Below are 25,896 nucleotides of genomic sequence, written 5' to 3' on the forward strand. Positions count from 1 at the left end.
AGTCATGGCCTCACAGACAGACATCAGTTCCAATTACCTGGCTCTTACAAGGGCCGAACTGCCTCTATGGCCCTGTGTTGTTTAATAAACCAATCCCCCACACATTACAAGTCTTATTGCTCAAGTATCCATTCCCATACTTAGGGATCTGGTTTTCTCATTTCATTTCTGGCTCTTGAGATTTCTTTCAACTATCACAAACACATTTTTATGCCATAAATATAAGAATACATAACAGATTTTTTTTATGGCCACACGATATTCCTTTAACCAGTGCCTTGTAACCAAAAAATTGAGCTGGCTTCCGAGTTTTATATTATAAACACTGCTGTAACAAAAGCATTTACTTATATCCATCATAAAGTGTTTATTCTGCCAAGATACTCTTTTTGAGATGCAATCATATTTCATAAATACAAACAGGTAAGTTAGAGGCAAAGATTCTAGCTATTAATGAATTTGACAGTTTACTCATCAGTTGGGCTACAATTTCTGACATGGTTTCAATTCCAAACATCTGGATTGAGTTTGAGTAATTCCAATCACTATCCGAACTCCCCGACTCAATGAAAAAGAAAAGGTCTTCACCTCAGGGATGCTGTGGATGCCTGGTCATGGCATTGTCCACCAGAGGCTGGACATTAATGAATGCCAACTATAATTTTATGTGTATAATGTGATGGCTCGGTGTGAGGTCGGGGTGGTGGTGGATGGGGGGCGGGGGGTTCACGATGTGAGGGATGTAAAAATAAAATAAAAATAAAATAAAATAAAATAAAAAAAGAAAAGGTCTTCAATGATGATGCTTAATTTATCTCATGATTTCCCAAAGGTTCTTAATCTCGAACCTAACTCGTGGTTTCCCAAAGAAATTGTTCCCTCTGAAGCACCTAATTTAGAGTTTTAGGGGTATTATAACAATTAAATTTTCAGCTCTTTCTTTCCTCATTACTTAGCTATCAGTCAGTTCTCCCTAAAGTATTTTTTTTGTTTTTCACTATTATTGTTGATGTTATTTATATTGTTTGTAATTCACACTATAATTTCTTCTGTGGATAACTGATTTTTTTTTTTTATCTTTCATTAAAATGTACGGTATATTATTGTCTAGTGGTAGTAATATTGTGGTTTCCTTTCTAGAGTTCAAATAATTAATGTCCAAATTACCAAAAATAATTAAAGAAACATAATTCTGAGAACAGAGAAGTAAGCTGTAATCTCATAAAAAACAAAGTAAATAATTTCTTGCCATCTTGTGAAGAAGTACCTATTGACTGAGTACATTTTCCAAATGCTTGATTTATTAAATCAATAAACTAAAGGTATGTACCAAGATTTAGAAGTCTGCAAAAATTACCTTGCTTCAAACTCAATTATCCTCAACTGTACTTGTGGCTATATCTTTTCTCCCCATTCAAATATATAATTTATTAGTTTATTTTTCTTGTAATTTGTTCTACAAATTTAAAAAAAATACAGAAACATCCAACAGTGTACAACTTAATCCAACAACTATACTTCTATGTATGTAACTGTAAACTATCACTGTATTAAGTATAACAGAGGCTATAAATGCAGAAACATATCTCCATTTAAATGTACAACCAATATACTTCAGGAAAAGACATAAACATTCAAACATTAAATATAAAATTAGATAGTTAAGAAGAACAGTAGAGGAGGATGTAAAATTTAGTCTTAGTTTTAAATCATGTCTAGAAACAGGAGAGCATTTAAAGGGGTAGAACAGCACATGACAAATAATGGAGATGGAAAAGTATATGGCACGCTCAAAGGACAGTGTATAAATGCTAATCAGCCAAGAACAGTAGTGTTAGAGAAGGTGAGTCTGTACACATTATAAACTGGAGCTACAATCTGAGGACTGAAGGGCTTGGCTGAAGTTTTGGATTGCATTTTTTATGAAATGACCCAATCTGTAAGAGTTTTACCACTAACTCAACTGGAATGACCCAAGTGTTAGGACAGTAATAATTACTCACCTTTATATAATACTCTAGACTCTGAGAATGACTTTCCCACTTATTGTCTCAATGTAGGTGTAACTTCTGGTTTCTGTTCCACACATTGGCACTCATCTGTTCCTCAATTACTCCCTCATTTGGGGGCCTCTAAGTACTATAGTTACCCCGTGCAGAATTCACATCTGCTGGTGAGTCAGAAAATTAATTCAAAGTTCCTGGGTTGGAGTTGTAAAATATACCTGGATACATACAACTCTTTGTTCTGTCCCCAAAACAAAAACTGAATCATTTTGGATCATATATTGAATCATTTTGGATGTTTTTTCCAGTCAATGTGTTCCCACATAAATAAGCAACATTTTTTTTTTTATTTTATGGGAAGGTCATATGATGATTCAAAAAAAAAATTCTTATGGAAGAACTAGCACTTCACAATTTATAAAGGGTGGCTGAGATTTGGAAAAGTCCTACAAGGTTATCAAGTTCCATAGTTCATAATCTTGACTACATTGGAGCCGAGGGGGGGGGGGGGAGAAAGACAGAGAGAGAGAGAGAGAGAGAGAGAGAGAGAGAGAGAGAGAGAGAGAGAGAGAGATACATTGACTAAATCAGAATCCCTTTTGGTGATTTTTAAAAGCTCCCCAGGGAATTCTAAAGTACATCTGAAGATGAGAATCACTGATGTAATCCATCCCTCTCATTCGGCTGCCCAAGGTAACTCAAGTTCTTGAAAGAACTGGGATTAAAAGTGTTCCCTTGATGAATAGCTTCTGGACTCTTTCTCTTCCATAGGTACATAAGCTTACTGTCGCCAAAATAGTGTGTATCTATCTCTAGCATATTTCATTATTCATGCCAGTCTCTCTGACTAGAATGACACACTGATTCTTCCTGCCCAATTTCTACTCCTGCTCCAACATGAAACCTTGGCAGCCTAGCTTTCCTCCTAGTTCTTGTAACAATGTAACATGTATTATCTGTACACTCTATTTGGTATCATAGAGATAAAATAAAATAAATATATACACATATATACATATATAAATATATACATAAATATAGCACATATATACATATATATATACACATATATATGTATATATGGCACCTGCTGTGTTTCAAGTACAAGGTACAAAAAGCCAAGCATCTTATCTCATTTAATTTTTACAACTAATCCATGGGATATGTACAATTACCTGAAGCTTACAGAGGTTAAGAAACACACACAATGTAATATATAGATGATGTATTACAGAATTGTACACCTGAAAACTATGTAACTTCAATAACAATTGATACCCCATAAACTTTAATTTAAAATAAAAAAAGTTTCTGGCTGTGTCGAAAACTGTCTGTTCTTCATGATGTTGTATTTCAATCCTTTTCATAAAATAACTACTCAGGGAGACAACAGATATCCACAATCCAAGGAGAGAGGCCTGGAACACATCCTCCCCTCAGGGCCCTTGGAGGGAACCACCCCTGCCAACATCTTAATGGTGGAGCTCTAGCCTCCAGAACTGTGAGAAAATAAATTTCTGTTGTTTAGGCCACCCAGTCTGTGTGGTACCTTGTTATGGCAGCCCTATAAAACTGACACAATTATTATCCCAACTCGTACACACCAGGCTCAGAAGAGTTTACTGCCCTTTGGTGTGGAACAGGTGCTTTTACAAAGACCCAACTGCAGAAGGTCAGCTCAGTAGGTAGAACAAGACAATCAAAGAAGCCAGCTACAGGCAATGACTATTAAATCCAGAATAGCCGTAAGAATCAGAGATGCCCCACAATGTATGAAGAAGAATGATATAAAAAGTAACACCTGGCTTTCCAATATGGCAGCTGGTATCAGGAAAGACAGTATGTAGAGATCCAACTTTTATAATAACTCCTGGACCAGGGATTGGTGAGGGAGAGAACTGGACTCAGTCACAAGGATACAGAGACATAGATCTAATCAAAACGAGGCAGAAATCTGAGGCCTGGTCTCAGGAATATATTAGAAGCCAGGTTGCCACGATTGGGCCTCGACTGCAGAAAGGACAAATAGCAGGACTGACTAAATACTAGTCCTCAGAGGGTCTGGCTGGAGAATGGAACAGGATAAGACCCAAGTTCTTCCTCGTGCAAAGAGAAAATGGCTTCCGGTGCAGGGCATCAGGTAGACCTTAATACCCATAATGTCTCTTCTCTGTTCAATAGTGTGTGAAAGGAGAGATATTTCTTTGCTTCTGAAGTCTCTCTGAGGTCTTAGATTCCATTATTCTGTTAAATTGAACCAAAAGTAAGGACAACCTTTTCATTCACAGAATAAAATGGGTCAAAAACACTGCAGTATGATTCTGCATTTTAAAAGGATACTGAAGACCGACTTAGTGAGACAAGTATTACTGAAATCTTCAGTAGCAAATATTTTTCTACATGCACTTTGAAGCTTAACTGTTTCCCCTTAAAATGACCTTTAGTATACATCTTCTAAAACATTATATATTAAAATTGTAAGCATATATCATATGTAAAATCACGATTATTTTTGAAAATGCAGCCCAGATTTTAATTTAGTTTCTTCTGATTCAAAAATAGGAATCTCTTTCAGATGTAACTAAATGACCAATACTTCCAGCTTTGGATTAATTTGGAAGAAATATTATTGGGTATAATCATGTTAGATTTACAGACTTAATTTCTTTTCTTTTTATAGAACTTCTTTTTAGTCATAACCCTGTTTTAGTTTAGTCATTCATATATTAAGGAGAAACTGTAACTGAAAAAGCCAGTTTCTCACCATAATGATTTCCAAAATTTTCTTAATGCGTATTCTTAGAAATCAGGAATTAGCATGTTGGCTCAGACCCCCGACCCCAACACATACACTCACAGTTATCTGTGTCCTCTCAAACTCTTCCTAAGATTTAAATTGCACAGATGACTAAAACAGCTAATGTCCAGTCCGTACTCACTGTCAGGTGTCAGTGTTCAGACTCCTCCTGAGGCATTTAAACTGAAGTACCTAACACTCTAAATCACGTCTCTTTCAGTCGTTTAAAAGGGAGAATTAAATTTATCTTTCCCTCAGCAACACAAAACAGTCTCTCTTCTCTTTTAAGCCTATTCTTATCTCTGTCCTTTGTAATTTCAGAGAAAATCAGCCAGGTAGAACTGTCGGGCACTGGTGCTAAATGTCAACCTATCCAACTGTCGGGCCAGCAGTCTCTTTCCTCTTTATAGATTAAGAGGGAAAATTAAAGAAGAAGCTAGAGAAATCATTTGGTTAAAGGCTAAGAAGTCGGGGTAGAGGTCTATAAAAGTTTATCCATCAGCCTCTGTGTGCAGTGGCCAAGGTGATGTACATAACAGGGAAAAGGACAAAAGAAATTAGGTGGACTTTTCTGAGACCTACTACTAAGGGCAGGGGCTATGCTCTAATCAGTATATTCCCAAAGCCTGGAAAGTGCTTGTCATATAGTAGGAACTCAATGAAGGATTAATGTACAAAAGGTAAAAGAGAAGCCAATGATGTCTTGGCTTATGGATCCATCAATGTTTTCGGGTTCTGGTGGCTAAAATACCAATTACGAAAGGGCCCCCAAGACATCAAAACTGGTGACTTGCAACTTAATTGCTATTGTTAAATAGCATTTTTTTCCTGTTTTCATATTTTAATACATATCAAATTAACACATGCACATGACGGAAACTAAAATAAATAAGGGCCTGAGATGTAGTTACAATAATTCATTTCCCATCATGTCCCTTCTTCCCATTCTATCAATTTCACTTCCCACCCTTATTTTTAATATTTATTTTCTGAGCTCTTCTAGTGGAGAGCACCCTAATTTTTAAATAATTTGCCTTTGTACGTTGACTGGTTTATTTGGGCTCTAATCAGTTGGTTCCCAATTTTAAGATATTATCGATGGTTAAAACCAATTAAAGAACAAACTTTAGCACACTTTATTTATATCCTTGTGCTTTCAAAAGCAAACAATTTCTCCTTTTACATTTCTATATTTAAATACACTTAATCCTCTATTTATCGTCCTAAAATTTGAACACCTGAACATTTTAGATGAAAATATTAATGTGCTTACTTAACTCCACATCTCCCAATCCTTTCATCTCCCGTATCAGTCAGTTTACGTTTATTTTTTCATGGATAAAATATTTATATTCAATTGTGTAAACAAATATAGTTATTCAGTAAAGATGGGTTTTTTGTTTTTGTTTTTTTTTTCTAAAATCTGAAAACCCGTAGAGGCATGTACAATTTTATTACATGTAAATACTCCAGAACCAAGTAAAAACTAATAATGTGAAGAAGTTAAATCTTCTGTTCTAAGATAACCTGTCGTTGTTCCTGTTCACTCAGAAGAAAACATACATGGGTTAGTAGTTAACTGACCTGTTCTCAAATAATAAAATAGGATCACATTTTTTTTTTTGCCTCATATTTGAACCATAATTTTCTTTAATAGTTTTCCCCCTCCCTCAATGTTTAGTTGTTCCTTTTTATTGGTGAAAAAAAGAGACAGCCTTTCTCTACCAGGTCAATAATGTAATGCAACTCAGTTATTCTATGCTTCTCGCGATCCACGACATTCTTCTTAATATAAAGACATTCTTTTTGGAGCCTCCTTGAAATGACCTCTAGTTTTAATTTGGACAGATTGCTTTCTGCACACAATGTCAGTGAGGGATTTCTTTGCATTGAACTCCTGGGTTAACTCTACTATTTCTTGTTTCTCATTTGTTCTCCTTTATTGATTATTATTCAGTTTCCTTGAGGGCATGATAATTTTGCTTGAGATTGCCTTTAAATTATTTTCTCAAAAGATTACAAAGTAGTTTTCTGAGAATTTGGAGTTGATAGATGGTTTATACATGTATAGAACTGTAGTTTCAAAATAGTTTTACTCCAAACTTTGAATGCATCGATCAGTGGTGTCTAGAATCCATTGCCCATGAGAAGTGTAACTGTTTTGTGTATGACCTGGTTTATTTTTTTAACCTTCAAAAGCTTATAGATTTTTTTTTTCCTTTTTTTCCTTGGCATCTTTAATGGTGCGGAACTTTTTCTATTTTTCACAATTTTGATCTCTAGACTCATCCTCTGGGCATCCCCAGGGCTGTTATAGACTTCCTTATGGGTCAGTTTCAAGTTGCCTCTTTCTGTACCCAAAGGAGTTTATAGGTTTTACATTAGCTTTTATTTTAATATTTAAGATAATGTTATTTTATTTCCTGGCTAGGAGAATTAATTCACACCTACAGGCAAGTTTGTGATCGTGAATCCAGTTATACAGTCGTGTATTATGTCCAAGTGTTTCCATCCAAGCTCTTTGATGCTATGGGTTTTGGTACCCAGAGCTTTCCCTTTAAGCTTGGATAATAACTTTAACAATTCAAAAGGTATTTTACATAGAGTATCTATGTGTGTTTGGGTGGGGGAGGTGCCCTGGGGTTGGGATTAGGCATTTCAGGATGTACCAAATTTGACCAAAAGTTAGCATTTTGTTCTATTTGTTTTTTAAGCATACTTCTGCTCTTGAATTATCTGTCACTTCCAGGGTCAATGTGTCTACTTGTTTATCTAGATCTTTTGCAGTTCATTCTGCTGGCATTCTTCCTATTTTGTGGCCTTCAAGGTTCATTCATTTTAAATGTGGAGTACTGGGTGGATCTGTGTTTATAGGTGGTGAGAGTTTTCATGTTGGTCTTTTTAGCGAGGCTGTTCTTGTGGACACTAATACTGTCTCTGTGAACGAATGGATCTTGTGAGATGGCAGCCTTCACTTTAGTATGAATGAGGTGTGACGCTCACTGTTAAGCTGGGCAAGGGGGGGTCCCACCATGGGGAGCACCCACTCCTATCCTTGAGTTTTGCTCAGGTAGTTCACGGTATTTCCTCTTGATTTTTACCTGGGAATTAAATGTTGCGCTGCTATTGCTGTGTATAAGGGGGTAAAAAGAAGGAGGGAATGGTTCAAAGAGTGAAGAGTGTGTTGCAGTTGTTCTGTCAATAAACATTGAACGAATCTGCAGATCTGAAGCTCTCCTTCTCACTTCCGGCTCCACAGAATTTGAAGTCTGAGACTGAAGTCGCTGTAAGGTGCTTCATGGCAGGTGAACTCCACCACCACACCCTTTTGTTTACTTGGCAAGTTCTTACATCCAAAAGCAGGCTACTTTCCTCCGTCCATCTGCTAAAAGCATTTCATTGCTCATAGTTTACTTTCTTTTCTCTTTAGTTTTATGGTGCCTCATGGGGCAAAACACACACACACACACACAAAAAAAAAAAAAAAAAAAACACACACACACAAATGCTCAGGTTTAGGAAGCCATTTGAAGACGAGGTCCTTTTAAGTTATAATTGTTTTAAGGTTACAATTTTTTTGAAAAGATTGTAACCAAATTCTTACAATAGAATCTGGTTTTATCTTGGGCCATCCCGTTTCTCTTTAAAGCCCCCAAAAAGAGTCCTCTGGATAGTCAATAAAAAAGACATGTCATGAGGACAGGAACCATGGCTATCTCTATCTCTATCTCTACCTATGTATCTACCTATGTATTTGTGTTTATTTATTTACTTAATATTGTACCTCTAGACCCTAGCACAATATGCCTGGAATGTAGGAGGTTCTTATAGATATTTTGATTAATACCATGTATACCATGCAATATTTATGTAACATCACATATGGATTACTTGAATGAATGAATGGTGGCCACATTTTAAAATCTCAAACCCTCTTAAGGTTACAGGGGAAAGCATCAGGACTATCAAAAGGATCTAAAATGTATCCTTTGCTCTCAAGAACCAGAAGTAAATCAACAACTTCTGGTCAGAATTAAAAGTGAATAGTTAGCATTGTACTATTGAAGCCCAAAATGGATACTCCCAATACTTTTAGTTTAATGACTAAAGAATAATATAAAGCATTCCATGACCAAGTTACCTTTGCAACCTGGTTGTTGCAAGGGTTCCCCACTCTTGTTCTTGATTTCCCAAGTTGTCAGGTACCCAAACTTAAGAGTCAATGGTTCACATTGGCCACAGCCTACACCCTGGTCCCCTGAAACTATCTTTGTCTGTAGGGGTAGAATTCACACCTGTTATTAAGCGTCCTCAGTATCACTTTTCAACCACTCCTTGTTTGACACCCTTGCAGGTATCATTTCTGATGAACAATCCAGATACTGCATGCTCCTAAAAGGACTGCTATACACTACCTAGCAGTCACAGTTACAAACAAACCACTTAGCCCTTGTTATACAGGTTGACCTCTGAAACCACTTATGGAGTGCTCTACAAGTTCAAAGACAGGATTTTTGTTGTATTTTCTCAATTTACACAAAGTCAGCAAGAAAGAGAGGATTGAAAATGAAGGATGCCCTGTTATCCAGTGCCAGACTCTTCTTCCAGCTGGTTTTGTCTGAGGATTTATACTTTAAGGTCCTTGTAATTGTAAGTGGCGTACTTTCCTGATCAAGCAGCAATGCTTCTATGTTTCTTCTCAGAACTAACACTGTTTCTTTCCCTCCTCCCTGTTGGCACCATCTTGTCTCTTTGTTCTTAGGCCTCTTAATTCTTTGGAGGCACAAATCTTCACTAGACTTTCAGTGAATTACATTATACATTTCACTTAAAGTTTAACTGCTATTTTATAAGCAGGATTTAGTTCACTGTTTCTCTTCTGTATAGAAAGATCTATATTAGTTAATATTTATAAGCTAAGAATCAAGAGGTGCTCACTTTTTCCCAATTGGCAAAAGCAGTATGAACCGCATCCACGTTGAAAACGTGGTCACTGACCTCAATTTGTAGATAAGCCCACTAGATAGAGCTCACTGCTAAGCCCTGTGTGGGTGTTGTGTGTGTGAGTGGAATTACACTATACGTATGCTAAATATTATATTGAATATAAATGTTGGGTTGTCTTTCCTTGCTGTTTGATCAGGTTTTTTTTTTTTTTAATGGTTAGACACAGCAAAATTACATCAATGTATTTTGAACACATGTTCCTTTGAGGCATTTATTAAATTGTATTTCATTGTGTAATTACTCTTTATTGCAAATGTCTCAATAGAATTTAAGCTTCATTACAGCAGGGAGCATATTTATATTTTCTTCAAACCTCAGTTTATCCACTGAAAGTGCTAAATATGTATTTGCTAATAAATATACAAACCAACTCAGGATAAAAACAAGAATATCAATTACAAGAACAGTACACATATATTAAGTAGTTACCCTATGCCAGTGCTATAATCTGAATGTTTATGTCTCCCCCCTACCCAATTCATAATTTGAAATCCTAACCCCCCAAAGACGATGGTATTAGGAAGTGGGGCCTTTGAGAGCTACTTATGTTTTGAGGGTGGAACCTTCATAAATGAGATTAGTTTCTTACAAGAGACCCCAGAGCTCCCTAGCTCATTTACCATATGAGAAAACAGCGAGATGATGCGAGCCATGAACCAGGAAGAGGGTCTTCAGCAGAACTTGACAGTCCTGGCTCCCTGATCTTAGACTTCTCAGCCCACACAATGGTGAGAAATAGATTTCTCTTCTTCATAAGAGAATTTTGTTAGCAGCCTCAATAGACTAAGAGAGCCAGGCATTGTGTTAAATGTTTATTTATATATGCAACCGATAAATGGAATAAGCAAATGCATGGGGTATAGTAAGATTGCAATTTTAATTTCTGTCTCCCATTGCACTGTAAATTTTATACCATACAAATACTCTTCCCCCGACCCTGAAACGTGGCATCCACTCTCTCCTGAGAAATCCCTTCCCAAAGCATTCTTCCCCTTCTCACCCCATTGGAGCCTATAAAATATAAAACAAATTAAATCTTTTCTCTGTATGTTATACATAAGCAATTATCTCATACTCATTGTGATATTAGATATCTATGGCATAGGAACCACAGGCAAAATCAATACAGGAAGAACGCTACAGCACCATATTTTATATGCCTCACCTCCTTCAAACCACTTACAACCTTATGAAGTACACAGTTTTATCTCCATTGTGCCAAAAAGAAAACGGAGACTTATGGAGATAACTTGTGCAGGGTCAAGAATGCTAGAGATTATCATTGCTGGGTCCCAAGATAACCCTTATTAGGCAATGATGGTAATAAAGTCATTAATAGATATCACTGAATGATAAAAAGTATGCTATTTAAAGTTTCATTTTGTAAATGCTAAGTTGGAATTAGTTAAAATATTAGAATAGGACAACTACTTTGGAGTAAATTCAAGACATCAGGAGATTAATTATAAGAGAAAACAGGGTATCTATACCAGGTAATGGCACATGTGATGCCCTGTGTTCCCAGATGAAGAGATTTAACCCCAGCTTCAAAGGTGTGTATATGCTGAGTGGTCACCAAAATTCTCAGAATGATAATTCCCAAGGAGGGGAGACAGTGGGCAGAGGCAAGAAGTTCTTCACATTATACCAGCTCCAATTACCTATGCTACTAGTCATGTTTTCTTTCACAATCTGTTCTTATTGTAAATAATTTTGAAATTCAATTCTGTCTGATTCCATGCTCATTGTGATTTATAACAAATATGCTGTAAGAGCCGGTATAGAGTCCTTAATTTAAGGAATGGGAAAAATTATATTATTACATATAATATATATATATGTATATGTATAAAATGTGTGCATATATGTGTGTGTGTGTGTGTACAAACACACACACACATATATACCGTGTTTCCCCCAAAATAAGACCTAGCTGGACCATCGGCTCTCGTGTGTCTTTTGGAGCAAAAACTAACATAAGACTCCGTCTTATTTTAATACAATATAAGACCCGGTCTTATATAATATAAGATTGGGTATAATATAATATAATATAATATAATATAATATAACACTGGGTCGTATATTAATTTTTGCTCCAAAAGACGCATTAGAGCTGATGGTCGGGCTAGGTCTTATTTTCGTGGAAACACGGTATATATACTGTCGAGTTATCCAGACACCAATTGAGCACATCCATTTCTTAATACTTACTTTATTACTTTAAAGGGGAGAAATAAGTGTTTACAAGACAATCTTAAGGCACAAAAGACAAAAAGAGTCTACTTACCATTTAACTTTTTAAAAAACCCATAGACAATATGCATAAACAGAGGCATACTGACTTACAAGTCAAACATAAGTTATCAGAATGATAGCACATCAGTATAGAACAGACATGTCCTGTTTCAAACTGAATTGGAAATTGCACTATCTATAATATCTATTAATGCTTTTATTACCAAACCCCACCACTGCCTATCTCATTAACCAGCCATGATAATCTCCAGTACCCTGTGACTCTGCACAAGTTACTTAACCTCCATGTATGTAAGTGCATATATACACATTTATACATATATAATATATACATGTATACATATATGTATATATACATATATATACATATATATACATATATATACACACACATATATATACGTATATATGTATACATATATATGTATATATATACATATATGCGTGTGTGTGTATATATATATATATAGAGAGAGAGAGAGAGAGAGAGTGAGAGAGAGAGAGAGAGACAAAGACAGAGACAGAGAGAGACAAACAGCAAGAGGCAGACAGGGAGAGAGAGGGAAAAGGAGAGAGAGAATACACCAGCTACACCTGCACACAGTTTGGAGATAGAGAAGATGAGGAAGCAAAGTGATTTTTTTACCAAATTTAGTAAGTTTAGTATATAATTTAACAAGTATAAAGAAAGCCAAAAACTATGAAAAAGTCATCCCAGAATATAAATTAAAAAACATAGAAGGACCTCCGCACTACAAGGATGATGACCCCTGACTTAAGACTGTGGCCAGTTTAAATCTGAGTGAATCTTCAAAACAAACACATAATTGTAATGTTAAATTGAAGTATTTTCTAAATCAGCATTATTTAAAGGAACTTTCTGTGAAGACTGCTCTTGAGCACTTGCAATGTGGATAGTGTAACTGGGGAACTGAACTTCTAGGTTTAATTAATTTTAATTAATTTAAAATTAACTACTAGATACATGCAGCCATGGTATTGTAGAGAGAAGGTTTAGACAAAAAAAAAAAAAAAAAAAAAAAAAGCAGCCTATCATGCAATGCTCCAAAATCTTTTGGAATGTTATAGGTAAAATGAACTTTTCCCCCCCAAATTACTATTCATGATATAATCTTTGGGAAGCAATTTCTTCACAAGTTGTGAGATTTATTTCAAACTTGAAAAATGCTACCTCTGTGACTGGAGTATCACACCACTGAAGTTTTTTTAAAAAGGATACATTTCCCCTTATCAGGCATATTTTTTGGTTTCTAGCGAAGAAGCTATTTTTTTCCCAAATAAATCTACCCCAAAATAATAACTTAAAAACAGAAGACATTACTGAATTTCCCGGAATGATAGGAACCAGAATCATTAAGAACCCTTGAAACCCTAATCTGGAGCTTGTGGTTATTTTAAAATCATACCAAAAACAAACAACAACAAAAAAAAACTAAAACCTTCTATTCACTGCTAGGCTGTGAGCTTTCAGGGCAGCGCTTTTTTCTTTTTTTTTTTTTTATATTTTTTATCCATTTTATTGAGATGAAATTGGTATACAGCTCTTTAGGAGTTTAAGACAAAACTGTATAATGGCTTGACATACCTGTATGGAGAAATGACTACCACAGTAAGATTAATTAACATCCATCTCATCCAACTAAAAAAAAAAGAAAAAAAACACACAACAAACACCAACAAAAAAGTTTTTTTCCTTGTGATGTGAACTTTCAGGCTCGACACTCTCAGCAGCTTTGTAACACATCCACACAGCGGTGATAACGACAGTCATCACCTTGCACATTACGAGCCGCAGAGGTAAACCCGGCGCACGTACAGCTCCAGCGCAGCACGCACGCACCTCCAGGCTCCACAGACACGCCCCTGCCGGCCCCGCACGCGCGCGCCCCGGTCCCCGCGCGGGGGCCCCCGCGAGCCCCGCAGCCTGCAGGCGCGCGGCCCGCCCCCCGCCTCACCTTTCTCGCTGACGCTCTCGCTCTCCAGCTCCACGTCTTCGCAGCTGGTGTACTCCGGCGTGGACACGCCCTCCTCCTCCGAGCTGCTCACCGACATCTGCCGCTTCTTGCCGCCCCTCTTGGGCCGGTGCGGCTTGGGCGGAGAGGGCCGCACGGACTCCGACTGATCGGAGCTCAGCGAGTCGTTCCGCAGCATGGTCTCCACCTTCTCGCGCTTGGCCTTCCGGACGAGAACAGCCGAGCCGGGGTCCAGGCGGCTCTGCTTCCTGAGGGGCTCCTGGGCTTGGGGCTGCGGGGCTTCCGCGGGGACCGGCCCGTGCCTGGGCGCCGGCGGGCTGTGGTCCCTCCGCGGCGGGGCTCCCGGCGCCCGGGCTTCCGCGGTCCTCTCCGCCGAGTACGCCCGCGGCGAGTCGGGCGGCGAGGCCCTGGGGGCGGCGGGCGCGCGGGGGCCAGCCTGGCTCTCCGGGGGCGCGGGCCCCCCCTCGGTGCGCGGGAGCGCCACGTCGCTGTGCCGCCGCTCGTGCCTGGCGCGGGACACCCGGGCGTGCATGCGCATCTGCTGCTCCTCCGGCGGCGGTTTCACCGGGTACCGCGCCAGGTTGGGGTCGCTGCGGTACCTGGTCTGGTACTCCTCCTCTTTCCTTTGCTTCTCGTCATCCGCCGCTTTGCCCTCCGCTCGCTTTTCCCGCACGTCGGGGTAGTCCTGGGACCGCCCTTTCTCCAGCCGTCGGCTTTCCCGCCTTTCTTTCCGCTCCCGTTCTTCCAGGACGCCCTCCCGGGGTTGCACCGAGGTCTTGGGCACGCGTTTCCGCTCGCTCTTCAGGGCTCCTTTGCCATTCTGCTCAGGTGGCCCCGGAGTCTTCCTTCTGTGATATACAAAGGGGTGTCAAGAGGGAGAGCAGCGTGCAAAGAGTCAAGTGAAGACCCGACCTTCGTATGCCAGATTTACGTCCTTTCCAATAATGAGTTATAATTCACGATAAGGAACCGCATTAACCTATGTATCTGATTAGCTTTCTAAATAAGGCTCCTCCTTCACATTACAATACGTTCAGGGACTTTAGAACTAGTTTGCACACTTAAAATTCTTTATAAATTAACTAGATCAATACGAGGCATCGGTAAATCATTTCAAAAAAGCATCAATAAATAAAAAGTTTCATGCTAACTACTGCTTGTGAATTAGACTAAAATGTTTTAGATGAAACTGATATAGGACCCAATAATATAGGAGCAAAAGATAATACGCACATCGATTCAAAACTAAATATACACTTGATATATATTTGGACAATACGTATTGACAATCTTTTATTACAATTGAAACTTTTAAAGAAATGTGAGTACAAGTATGCCCATTTCATAAAGCAAACCTAATAGCACTTCTTCAATAGTAGAACAAAAGTAATTTTAACAAGATCATGTGCACCCAAACACTTTTTAGGGACTTGGTTAGGGAAAAAGGGGATGGTGGTGGATTTTTAGCATCCATCCTACTTCCCATGGGCAAAAATAATAGAAATACTGAAAATTGTGAAATTTTTTCCTCCCTCCATTCTCCCTCTCCTTCATTTCAGAGCACAGTCCAAAAGAGGAAAACAGTTTTGTCTTCTACTTTTCTCTCTGTGCTATTTTGAAGGCACTGACAAATATAAAAGAAAAAGGTTTGGCAATCTTTGAATCTTGTAGATGTGTCTGTCATTCAATAGCTCCTTTCAGCCCTTCACTCTGCACTGGTGTGGACCTGATTTGGGAAAGTTCTACCAACTACACCAGAAGTTACAAAAAGTAGGTTCTTTGGCTAAGCATTTTGACACCGTATGATCTACCATGAACATAATGTAGAGACAACCTGAGACTCTTTTTGTAATCTTGAGGTCCACAGAGTGGGCTTTCCAGAGGGAACATTGTCTGACTGGAAGTCCAAAAGCAAAAATCATGAACCAAAATCAAGAAAAAAATAGAAGATGAGAAAATTTCTATTGTGGGTTACCGAAGTAGTAATTGCTAAGGTATGTTATGGGTCAATTTGAGGAGAAGCTGTTGATGGTGAAAAGAAAGGGTAAAGGGTTTCAAATGGCATAGGACAGCAAAACAGAAGCATGGCGAATTCTGCTCAAGGTATTGGTCTTTTGAAGTGAAAGGGATTTTCATCAGAAGGTGGATTGCAACGGTGACATTGTCAGGGATCTAATATGGACACATATTAATCATTATTAAGTATAGCTTTTGCAGATGCATGATGATTGTACTGCAAGCATTTAGTAGCTCACTAAGGCATAAGTGATCTGGTTAGAAGTTTATTTTGAGTCAATTTTCTTGAAATGCTGATAAACAATGCTTACCTTGCAGAGTTCATATAAGGAGTAAAGGAGACCCATCATCTGTGAAAATACGTTATGAAAGGATATAGGATTATGCAAATGGAGTTCTTTACCCTCTTTGAATCTTTGCTTTATTGATTATGCCTTTTCTCACCTCTACCTTTAATTGTTCCATTTCCACTAGCTCCTGATAAGTGTACAAAATATGATCAAGAATTCAATAACTTAAAACTGCCATTCTTTCAGTCTGCCTGCCATTCTTCAGGCTTCTCTCCCTGAAGTTGCCAACTATCTATCTCTTTTCCTTCTCCTATACCCCCAATGTCCTTACTGTTTTCTTTAGTATTTATATAATCAGCAAGAACATTTGCTCCTGTCAATCTTCTTCAAATTTCATCTAAAAGGTCAAAACAAATTGTTTTTTCTCAGCTCTTATTCCTGAGTTATTTTTAGTTTCATGAGAAAAACAGGATTCATAGTTTCTCTTTAGAAACTTTACAACATTAAATTCTCTATCTTATTTAAATAAATCATTTTCTGACTAATCCCAAACTGCACATTCAATATTTTTGTCCCTTCTGAACCCATAACAGAATTATCACTGAAAGCTATGAATTCTGCCTTCACTGAGGTATGTCTGGTGTCCTTTCTGTCTTCTCACCATATAATTTAGGTACACTGATTCTCTCTTCTTGTATTGTCCTCTCCTACTCTGTTTACCTACCCTACAACTCGGGAGTCTTAACAACTCCTGGATATCCTACAGAGTTTAATTCAGAAGGTGCCTCTTCTTTCCTGTAGCTTCCAAAGTACGATATCTATTTTCCAGTTTTGATCAAATCAGCCTCCTGGTATAATTAACTGCACAGGTATTTGGCTTCCCTAGGATGTTGTGTGGTATCTTCCCTAGTATCTGTGAGGAAAAGGATCATGTCTTAATTATCTTCATACCCTCTGGTCCCTGGCACAGTGTTTGATTAGAGTAAATACACAATAACTACTGGCTTGAATAATAGCTATATTCATCGAATGCCAACCACATGCCAGCATCTGAACAAATGTTCTCACTAAATCCCTGCCACAGCCCTGCAAGGTGGGTTACTGCCTAGTGAAGCAGAGTCAGGCCTGAGATACAGACCTGTTAACTTTGAAGGCCTTCATCTAATTTGTGGGCATTGTTTGAAAGGGGGAGCAAAAGCATTCCTTAGAGCTGACTCTCCCACCCAGTGGGCTAATTAAGGGTTACACAAAAGTAGCCCAGCCTACTCTTAACAATGGTCATGTTCCCCAAACTACGAACCTCATGAAGAGATGTACCCACATATTCTCCAATGGGTCAGATTTGCCTATCTATACCTCTCAGAGTACACTTTCAATTAAAGGATTAATTCTGTAAGTGAATAAATAAGAGCTATTCTGTATTCAAGACTGGAAGTTAGTCGCTCAACTGGGTGACTTATTTACATCTGCGCATGGTATGAAAGAAAGCTTCTCAACAAAAGTCTCCAAAGACATGGTACATTCTAGAGATAAACAAAGTACCTCAGGCCTGTTGTTGCCTTCCGTGTGCAGCCTGAGAAGCACCAGTTCCACCACATTTCTCTCAATAGCAGTTAAATTATTGAAAATGGATTTGCTGTCAAGGGAAGACCTTGCCGTTTGCCTACAGGGTTTATGAACTATTATTACCTCTCTCTTGGAGGTTCACTTCTAGACCTGGATGCAGCCTGCTTCTGTTCTGGCCCCATGGCTTGCTGGGAGGGCTCGGCCCCTTTGCTCCTGTCTGGTTGTGCGCTGGGAGGAGCCATGTCTCGGGAGGAGGCAGCTGCTGTGCTCAGGGGTGTCTGAGACCGTGATCGCTCTTGGAGCCGTGCTTTCTTTTCTCTGGGTACCTCAGAACCAGCACCTGTAGCTGTATCACTCAGGGTTCCATCCTGACTTGGCTGCTGAGGGCCACTTCCAAAGAACCAGGCCCCAGATTTGGTTAAGATTTCTTGTTGCTTTCGACATAAATTGCATACCCACATAACCTATTTGAAGAAGAGAGAACAATATAAATCTTCTATGCCATTTGGAAATAATTTATTTTCATCACATTGGCATATCTTTTAAGGAAAAAAAGATGGCTGCCATCTTCATATTTATCCTTGTAAATTTGTTGTGAGAATGATCCTTGCACAAGAACAGTCAAGTATATGAATGCCTGGACCGGAACCCATCTGAAATCATAGTGCCTCTGAGTAACCATGATAGAGATTTTTTCTTGGCATTCTAATCCTATGATTCTGAGTTTCCTTCTACCACATATCCACTACATTTTGTATGACTCACTCTGAAGTTTCATTTAAAATATGTGTTAGTATAATGTTCTAAGTAGGGTAGTTGATTGAAAAATGTTTTAAAGAGCTATATATAGAGTTAATATGTGTGTACATAAATTTCAGGTCTCAAATAACTTAGGAGATAACTTTTTTTCAAAAATCATCCATTATTGAAGCAAATATTCAAATATATCCCCATGGAACAAACAATAACAGGTAGGCACAAAAGAAAAACTCAAGTTGTATATTTCCTCTAGTTTATTAGTCATAAACTAACTTAAGTTTATTTTGTGCTATTAAATATAAGTTTCCACATGCATATTTACTAAATCAATAAGTCTGGGGCTGGGTTTACTCATATCTGACAACTCTGATACAGTTTCCACTAGGAGAGCTGTTTTGGAACAGTCATTTAGAAACATATCCACTGATAAATCATAAGATGTATGACCACTTAAAACAAATCTATATGTCTGCTCTCCTCTTGGTGACATTTAAAATGAATGCAATAATGAGGACAACAATGATAATAGAAATTAATAATAAAAGTGACGCCTAGCAGATATGAAGCGAAGATAGGTGCCTGCAGCCCCATGAGCCTTCTCGTCAAGCATCATCGGTACCTCTGCTTCGCTGTGGCATGAGTTCAGCTCCCTGCCTCAGTTGATTTCCTCTGAATATACTTTGAATCACTTTGTACTTCAGAAACAACACTCCAAGGAAAACCGATTATCAATTGCTAGGCCCCCGTTTTCACGAATACTAACTCAGTCAACAATTACTCAAAAATATCACATAATGATGAATAAATCCTAACACATTAAGTGAGAAACAATATAAGTAAAAGAAGTTTTGTTTATTTGGCAAAAAAAAAGGAGAAAATGTAGTACTGAAAACATTTAGATGATAGGAAAATTATAACTGGAGCCATAAAATTGGATAAAAATAAAAGCCAAAGTGAGAACACAAAGGGGAATAAAAGCAACATATATTTTAATGTAGAAAATATTTCAGAAAAACTGTTATGAACTGCTGCTTTCCAAGCAAGGAAACTGAAATGAATTAATAATATGAGGAAAACTAAGATTTAGAGATATTTACAAAAGTTAGTTACAATTGTTGAAGCTTAATTAATTCCTCTACATTTCCTCATATCGTAAAATGAACAAGGTTCACAATAGTAGCTAGGTATAACATCTACACTATATATTATAATTGATACCACAGAATTCCCATTGACTAAGATGTCAATCATGATGGGCAAAGCATTTCATAAGCCTATGTCAAAATAAAGGATTTGTGGAATGTATCTTCAATTTCCAAATTAGACTACCTTACCCACAATGTATCATAATCTCTTTATGTCATAAATAAGTTCCCTCAGAAGTCCTCATTGATTGTACACGGACATATCAAGGATTACATTGTAGGGGGCAATGCCCCAGGGGCAGGGCTTCCATGCACAGTGACACTGATTCTCCTTTGCTCAGACCCTGGATGGGAACAGGTGATGTGCTTCTTCATTGATTGCCTTTTTAGCTGACAAGACAGTGATGAACAGGTCTGAAACCATGCCATGTACAGCAGTCCTCACTTAACACCATTGAGAGGTTCTGCAGCTTTAAGTGAAACAACATATAACAAAACCAAATTTACCACAGGCTCATTGATAAAAACAAGTTAAGTTCCTATGGCATCTCATCAACATTATAAGAAAACCAAGTTGAAGAAACAACATTATTTGAGGACCTGTGGTAGTTCACAGAGATTGGTAGAAAACGTTGACTATTTTACACAAAATAAGTAGACATTAAATGTGTATTTATCACACTAATTATAAGCAAAATACTATTCATCATCCAATGTAAGTCTTTTTCTACAAATATATTAAAGTATCCGTAGGATAAATATGAATTTCCTTGAAAACCATAGAGAAAAACAATAAAATTCACAATCAACACAAAAATTCCAAAATGGACTTAAGCAGGAAGAGGGAGAAAGGAGGATAAGACTGATTAAAAGAAGGGTAAATGAGACTCTTGACTTTATTGCATATATTTATATTTTCTAGAAAATGCTTAACTTGGTTACTTCACATTTTTAAGTGTTACAAAAATGGTCTAGTGAAAAGTAATTGCCAAATTTGGGAAAGTTCCAAATTTTGAATATGTGCACAATTGCTACAGGATCAATAAAAGCAAACAAAATATAGTATTATTATTACAGTTAAATTTAACAATTCATTTAATATCCTATCGAATTTATTCAAAAAGGTTACAGTTAGTGGGTAAATAGAAGCAGCTACTTTAATTACTATTTCTAAACCATTATTTATTCATTTACATCTCTGATGTTTCATTAAATCCACTGCATTTCTATATGCTAACAACGAAATAGCAGAAAAAGAAATTTAAAAAAGCAATTCATTTTCCAAGTGCAACAAGAAAACTACCTAGGAATAAACTTAAAGGATGCAAAAGACCTATCCACTGCTGTAAGGCATTCTTAAAAGAAATTGAAGAAGGCAGACAGAAATGGAAAGGTAGTCCATGTTCATGGATTGGAAGAATCAACATAGTTTAACGGACAAGTTACCCAAAGCCATATACAGATTTAATGTAATCCCCATCAAAGTCCCAATGGCATTCTTCTCAAGAAAAAAAACAAAAATCATCAGAATTGTATGGGATCACAAAAGACCCCGAATAGCCAAAACAATCCTAAGAAAACAGAACAAGGTGGGAAATATTACACTCCCTGACTTCAATCTATACTACAAAGTGACAGTAATCAAAACAGCATGGTATTGGCAGAAAAACAGACACAGAGATGAATGGAACAGAATTGAAAACCCAGAAATAAACCCACAAATATATGAGCCGATAATTTTCAACAAAGGAGCTAAAAACATACAATGGAGAAAAGAAAGCCTTTTCAATAAATGGTGCTGGGAGAATTGGAAAGCCATGCGGAAAAGAATGAAACTAGAGTGCTACCTGTCATCATGTACCAAAATTAACTCAAAATGGAACAAAGACCTAAACATAAGACCTGAGACAATAAATTGCATAGAAGAAAGCATAGGTACTAAACTGATGGACCTTGGATTTAGAGACGGTTTTACGAATTTGACCTCAAAGGTAAGTAAAGTAAAAGCAAAAATAAATTAATGGGACTATTTCGAACTAAAAAGCTTCTGCACAGAAAAAGAAACTGTCAACAAAACAAACAGGCAACCAACTGAATCGTAAAAGATACTTGCAATTTTGTCTATTTTTAATACTTAGGAAAAATATTGTTTCATTCCAAATCTTTTCCTATGTCTTATTTTCTTGTACATCACAATCTTTTTATATTTATATTTATGTGTAGTCAATCTATCCTCCCATTTGAAAGCAAAATTCACTATAAAAAAGTCAAAATATTTTTATTAAAATACTACTTCCTTACCTCAATTATTATTAGTTATATAAACTATTATTGCTACAAAGTTTAGAAATAATTGCTTTTTGAGTTTTAAAGAGAATATAATAGAATATATTTTGTCATACTTTTCAAAAGCATTCATATCAAACATCACAGACATGTATAAAAATGAGCCAAAAGGTTGCTAAGAAGCAACACAGTTATGTATGTTTTTGAATTTAGTATTAAGCATTATTATGCTTGCCTGGAAATAGAGAATCCAAAAGTGGGATAAAGAGCCTTTCTTAACTAATTTTCTTTAAGCAGAGAATAAGACAATTATTTCTACCAAAAAAATGCTATTTATTTAAAACACACACACACACACACACACACCTATTAGAGATGGCACCATGCAAGATTATACCCTGATTAAGTACCCTGGGATGTGTTCCAAACTAATCTAAACTACAGCAGGTCTGTGTAATAACTTAGCTTAACAATTTACAAATGTTAAGCAACCAGATACAAACACAAATGAAAGATTATTGTGATGTAACATGGCTTTTGAAAGTCCATATCATACATCAGAACTATTTATGAAGAACATTTGAAAATTTTATTCTGATCTTTTACTCTAGTAGCATTTTAAATTCCATCTTTGCCACTTAATGAATTCTTAAGAAATACAGATCATTTTATAAAACTCAGAAATATTTTACCTAAAAAAATAAAAGTTACAACATTATCTACTAAACACACCATTCTCTACTACGCAAACACACACATATAAAGAGAGAGAAAATGAGAATAAATATGAATTCCATGGATAAAACCATGAGTTTGGCAGGAAAATGTTATTCAGATGGAAGAAATACTTTACACTTGTCTTCACACAAAATATTTATGGAATCAGAAACACAGAGCAGAAGAAATGTGTCTTAGATATACTTTTGATCTCTTGATGATATTAGTAAGGTGATTCATGACAAAGAGGTACAGAATTCTTACATTAACATAATGTCTTGTTTGTAAGAATCCATTTGAGGTATTTAGTATTGTAACATAAAGACTAAATATAAGCATGAATATTTTTAAAATACAAAAGATAACTTGTGTTTAAATTTTCATTCTATATTTTATGCATAAATTTTAAAATCAACTTTTATTTAATATGGTACTTTGTTTAAAAATTGCTACACTACCATTTTGAAAAACATGCAAAAGAAAACAGGAGATATTCAACTTCATTATAGATGCTACATTACCTGAATAATTTCACTCATTTTTCTTACTTTCTCTATTCAGTGAAAGTACTCACTTCAGCAGAAACTGGGGACAAAATTATCAGGGTGGTATTTTTTGTTGACAACAGCAGATGCAATAGTAGAAAATAGTTGGCAGAGTACATGAAAATGAGAAAGTTCTCTTTGGAGAGAGAGAGAGAGAGAGAGAGAGAGAGAGGCGTGTTTCTTCGTCTTTTGTTATTGTAGCTGTTTCACAGGTTTATTTTATTTCCTTTTCAAGTTTATAAAATACATGAAGTGCATTTATGAACGAAAATATAATATGGAATATATGAGTAAAATACGATCTGTAATGCTTCCTGTTAAAGAATAAAGCACCCCAATCAAATGGACCCACTATGAGCATTTTGGTGTAATTTCTCAATGCAAACTTAAAATAACCACGATTCCACCGTACTTTGCATTCTATTTATTTATTTAACATTATAGCACCAATATTTTAATGTGATTCTAAATGTTTCTACAATTTAACACTACAAAATATTCTGCAGAGAATTGTTATCATTTGCCTAAACATTAAACTGCTTATATTCTTTCAGATTAACGTAGAATGCTGAAGTGAAAAACTGTATTGATCAAACTAATTTTATGTTTAAGATCATTTATTTTTTTTAGAATGTACTTGGAAAAATGCATTATTGGGTAAAATTTTACAACACATTTAAGGCTCTTCTGCTATAACTACTATGCTGTAGTTAGGGTTCTTTGTATATTTTGCAAAATTGCCTCCCAAAAGGGTTGTGCTAAATTGTAACCAAAACCTGACAACATCAATTCTGCATTTTATTTTATTTTATTATTTTTTTTACTTTATTATTTTTTTTAGTTTTGTTTTATTTTATTTTATTTTATTTTTACATCCCTCACACCGTGAACCCCCCTACCCCCATCCACCACCACCCCGACCTCACACCGAGAAATCTAATGATTTAATAATTCCCCCAATCCTGCTCTCTCACCAATGCTTCATATTTGAGATAACATAATGAGATCGCATCTAAATAATAGTAAATAAAGTTACAAAGACATAAGCCGCACAACAAAAAAGGAATCTCAAGAAAGGGAGATCCTAACAAATTTTTAGAAGTTGATAAATGTATGAAAAAGGGTGCTGAGTGAAAGAGAATGGAGGAAGCTATAAACAGAAGGTTGAATGGGCTTCCACCAAGAAGGGAGCTAATCTCAGCTAAAACCATGAGAAGTACTAGATTAGAAATGGCAGATACTATGGCATGGCAGGAGATGTGGAATTAAAAATAGGAGACTATTTAAAAGTCTTTATTAAGAAAATTTACTCTACACATGCAGAATAACCACTTTCACACAAATCTGAAATAAAGGGCATTGCTGATCTTCAAAGCACTCCTTATTCTGTAGATAGTCTACACTCTAATGACAGGTTCCTCAATTGTCTACTCAAAAACACTTCCATATATGCACACATAAACACACACTAAGAAATCCCAATCATCCTTTCTAATGCCTTGTTTGTGTCTTTCCCCCCTATAGAAAGTTAATGAAGGACCACTAAACTATTAAAAAGTAAAACGAAACCTACAACATTAAAGAAAGGGGCCAAGATAAATATACAGAAAAATTGATTTTGGAAGAGTAATTCCAGAAATAGAAAAATAACCTTAAAATAATCTTTAATTAGTGTTCAGATATCAGAATAAAAAGAGCTTTTGAAAATTAATAGTAAGAGTGTCATACAAAAAAAACGGAATTTGAAAGAAGGAATATACAAAAAGTAAAGAGATGAAAAACATGAGACAAAAGTACAACTAATATGAGTTCCAAAAACAGAGAATAGAGCATGGAGGGGAATAAATGTTGCAAAAATAACAGAAGAAAATATCCAGAGGGGAAAATAATCACTGCATTTTAACAAAATGTATGGGAAAAGAAACCACTAAGACACAAAACTGCTATAAGTTTTCAATACACCAAAGATAAAAAGAAGATGAGAAAAGCTTCCAGAAAGGAAAAAAACAAAAAACAAAAAAAACAGGTCCCCTTCAAATGAATAGGAAATAGAATAGCATCAGACCTTCATCACCAATATTGGATGAAGACAATAATCAATGCCATCGTCAATAGACAGGATACTAATAGTTCCTACCTCATCAAGTTGTTTGATAATTAATGAGATAATCCATTTAAATTGTTCAGCACAGTTCCTGACATACAGTAAGTGCTTATGAGGTACTAATAACATGGCAGTTACTAATTATTACTAATAACTAATAATTGTCATCATTTTATTAACCATGCATATAAAATCTTTGGGGGCTACCAACTTCTTGCAAAGTCAGTAAGAAAATTCTATTTTGTTCCTACGGATATATACAAAGGCTGCCAAAATTGTATACACATTTTAAGAAAGGAAAACTGTATTAAAATTGTAATACTCAATATGTACCGGCAACAAAAGATGACTACAAATCACATTTGACTTCTGCAATTACAAGAGGTGCTCAAAGTGGTTACCATC

General features: G+C 36.5%; 1 protein-coding gene across 23 annotated transcripts in view; it reads right to left on the minus strand.

Moving 5' to 3' along the window:
- The window catches only part of RIMS1 (regulating synaptic membrane exocytosis 1), a gene marked incomplete at its 5' end in the record, with an annotated part of 450,322 nt that overhangs the window by 177,908 nt on the left and 246,518 nt on the right, over nucleotides 1–25,896 (minus strand). For all 23 annotated transcript variants that reach the window (XM_081034434.1, XM_081034420.1, XM_081034418.1 and 20 more), the window contains 2 exons: nucleotides 14,046–14,911; nucleotides 18,059–18,399. In XM_081034434.1, the coding sequence (XP_080890560.1) occupies nucleotides 14,046–14,911; nucleotides 18,059–18,399 (1,207 nt within the window). The remainder of the gene's footprint in view (nucleotides 1–14,045; nucleotides 14,912–18,058; nucleotides 18,400–25,896) is intronic.

This window comes from Rhinolophus hipposideros (genome assembly GCF_964194185.1).
Source record: "Rhinolophus hipposideros genome assembly, chromosome: 3".
Taxonomy (NCBI): domain Eukaryota; kingdom Metazoa; phylum Chordata; class Mammalia; order Chiroptera; family Rhinolophidae; genus Rhinolophus; species Rhinolophus hipposideros.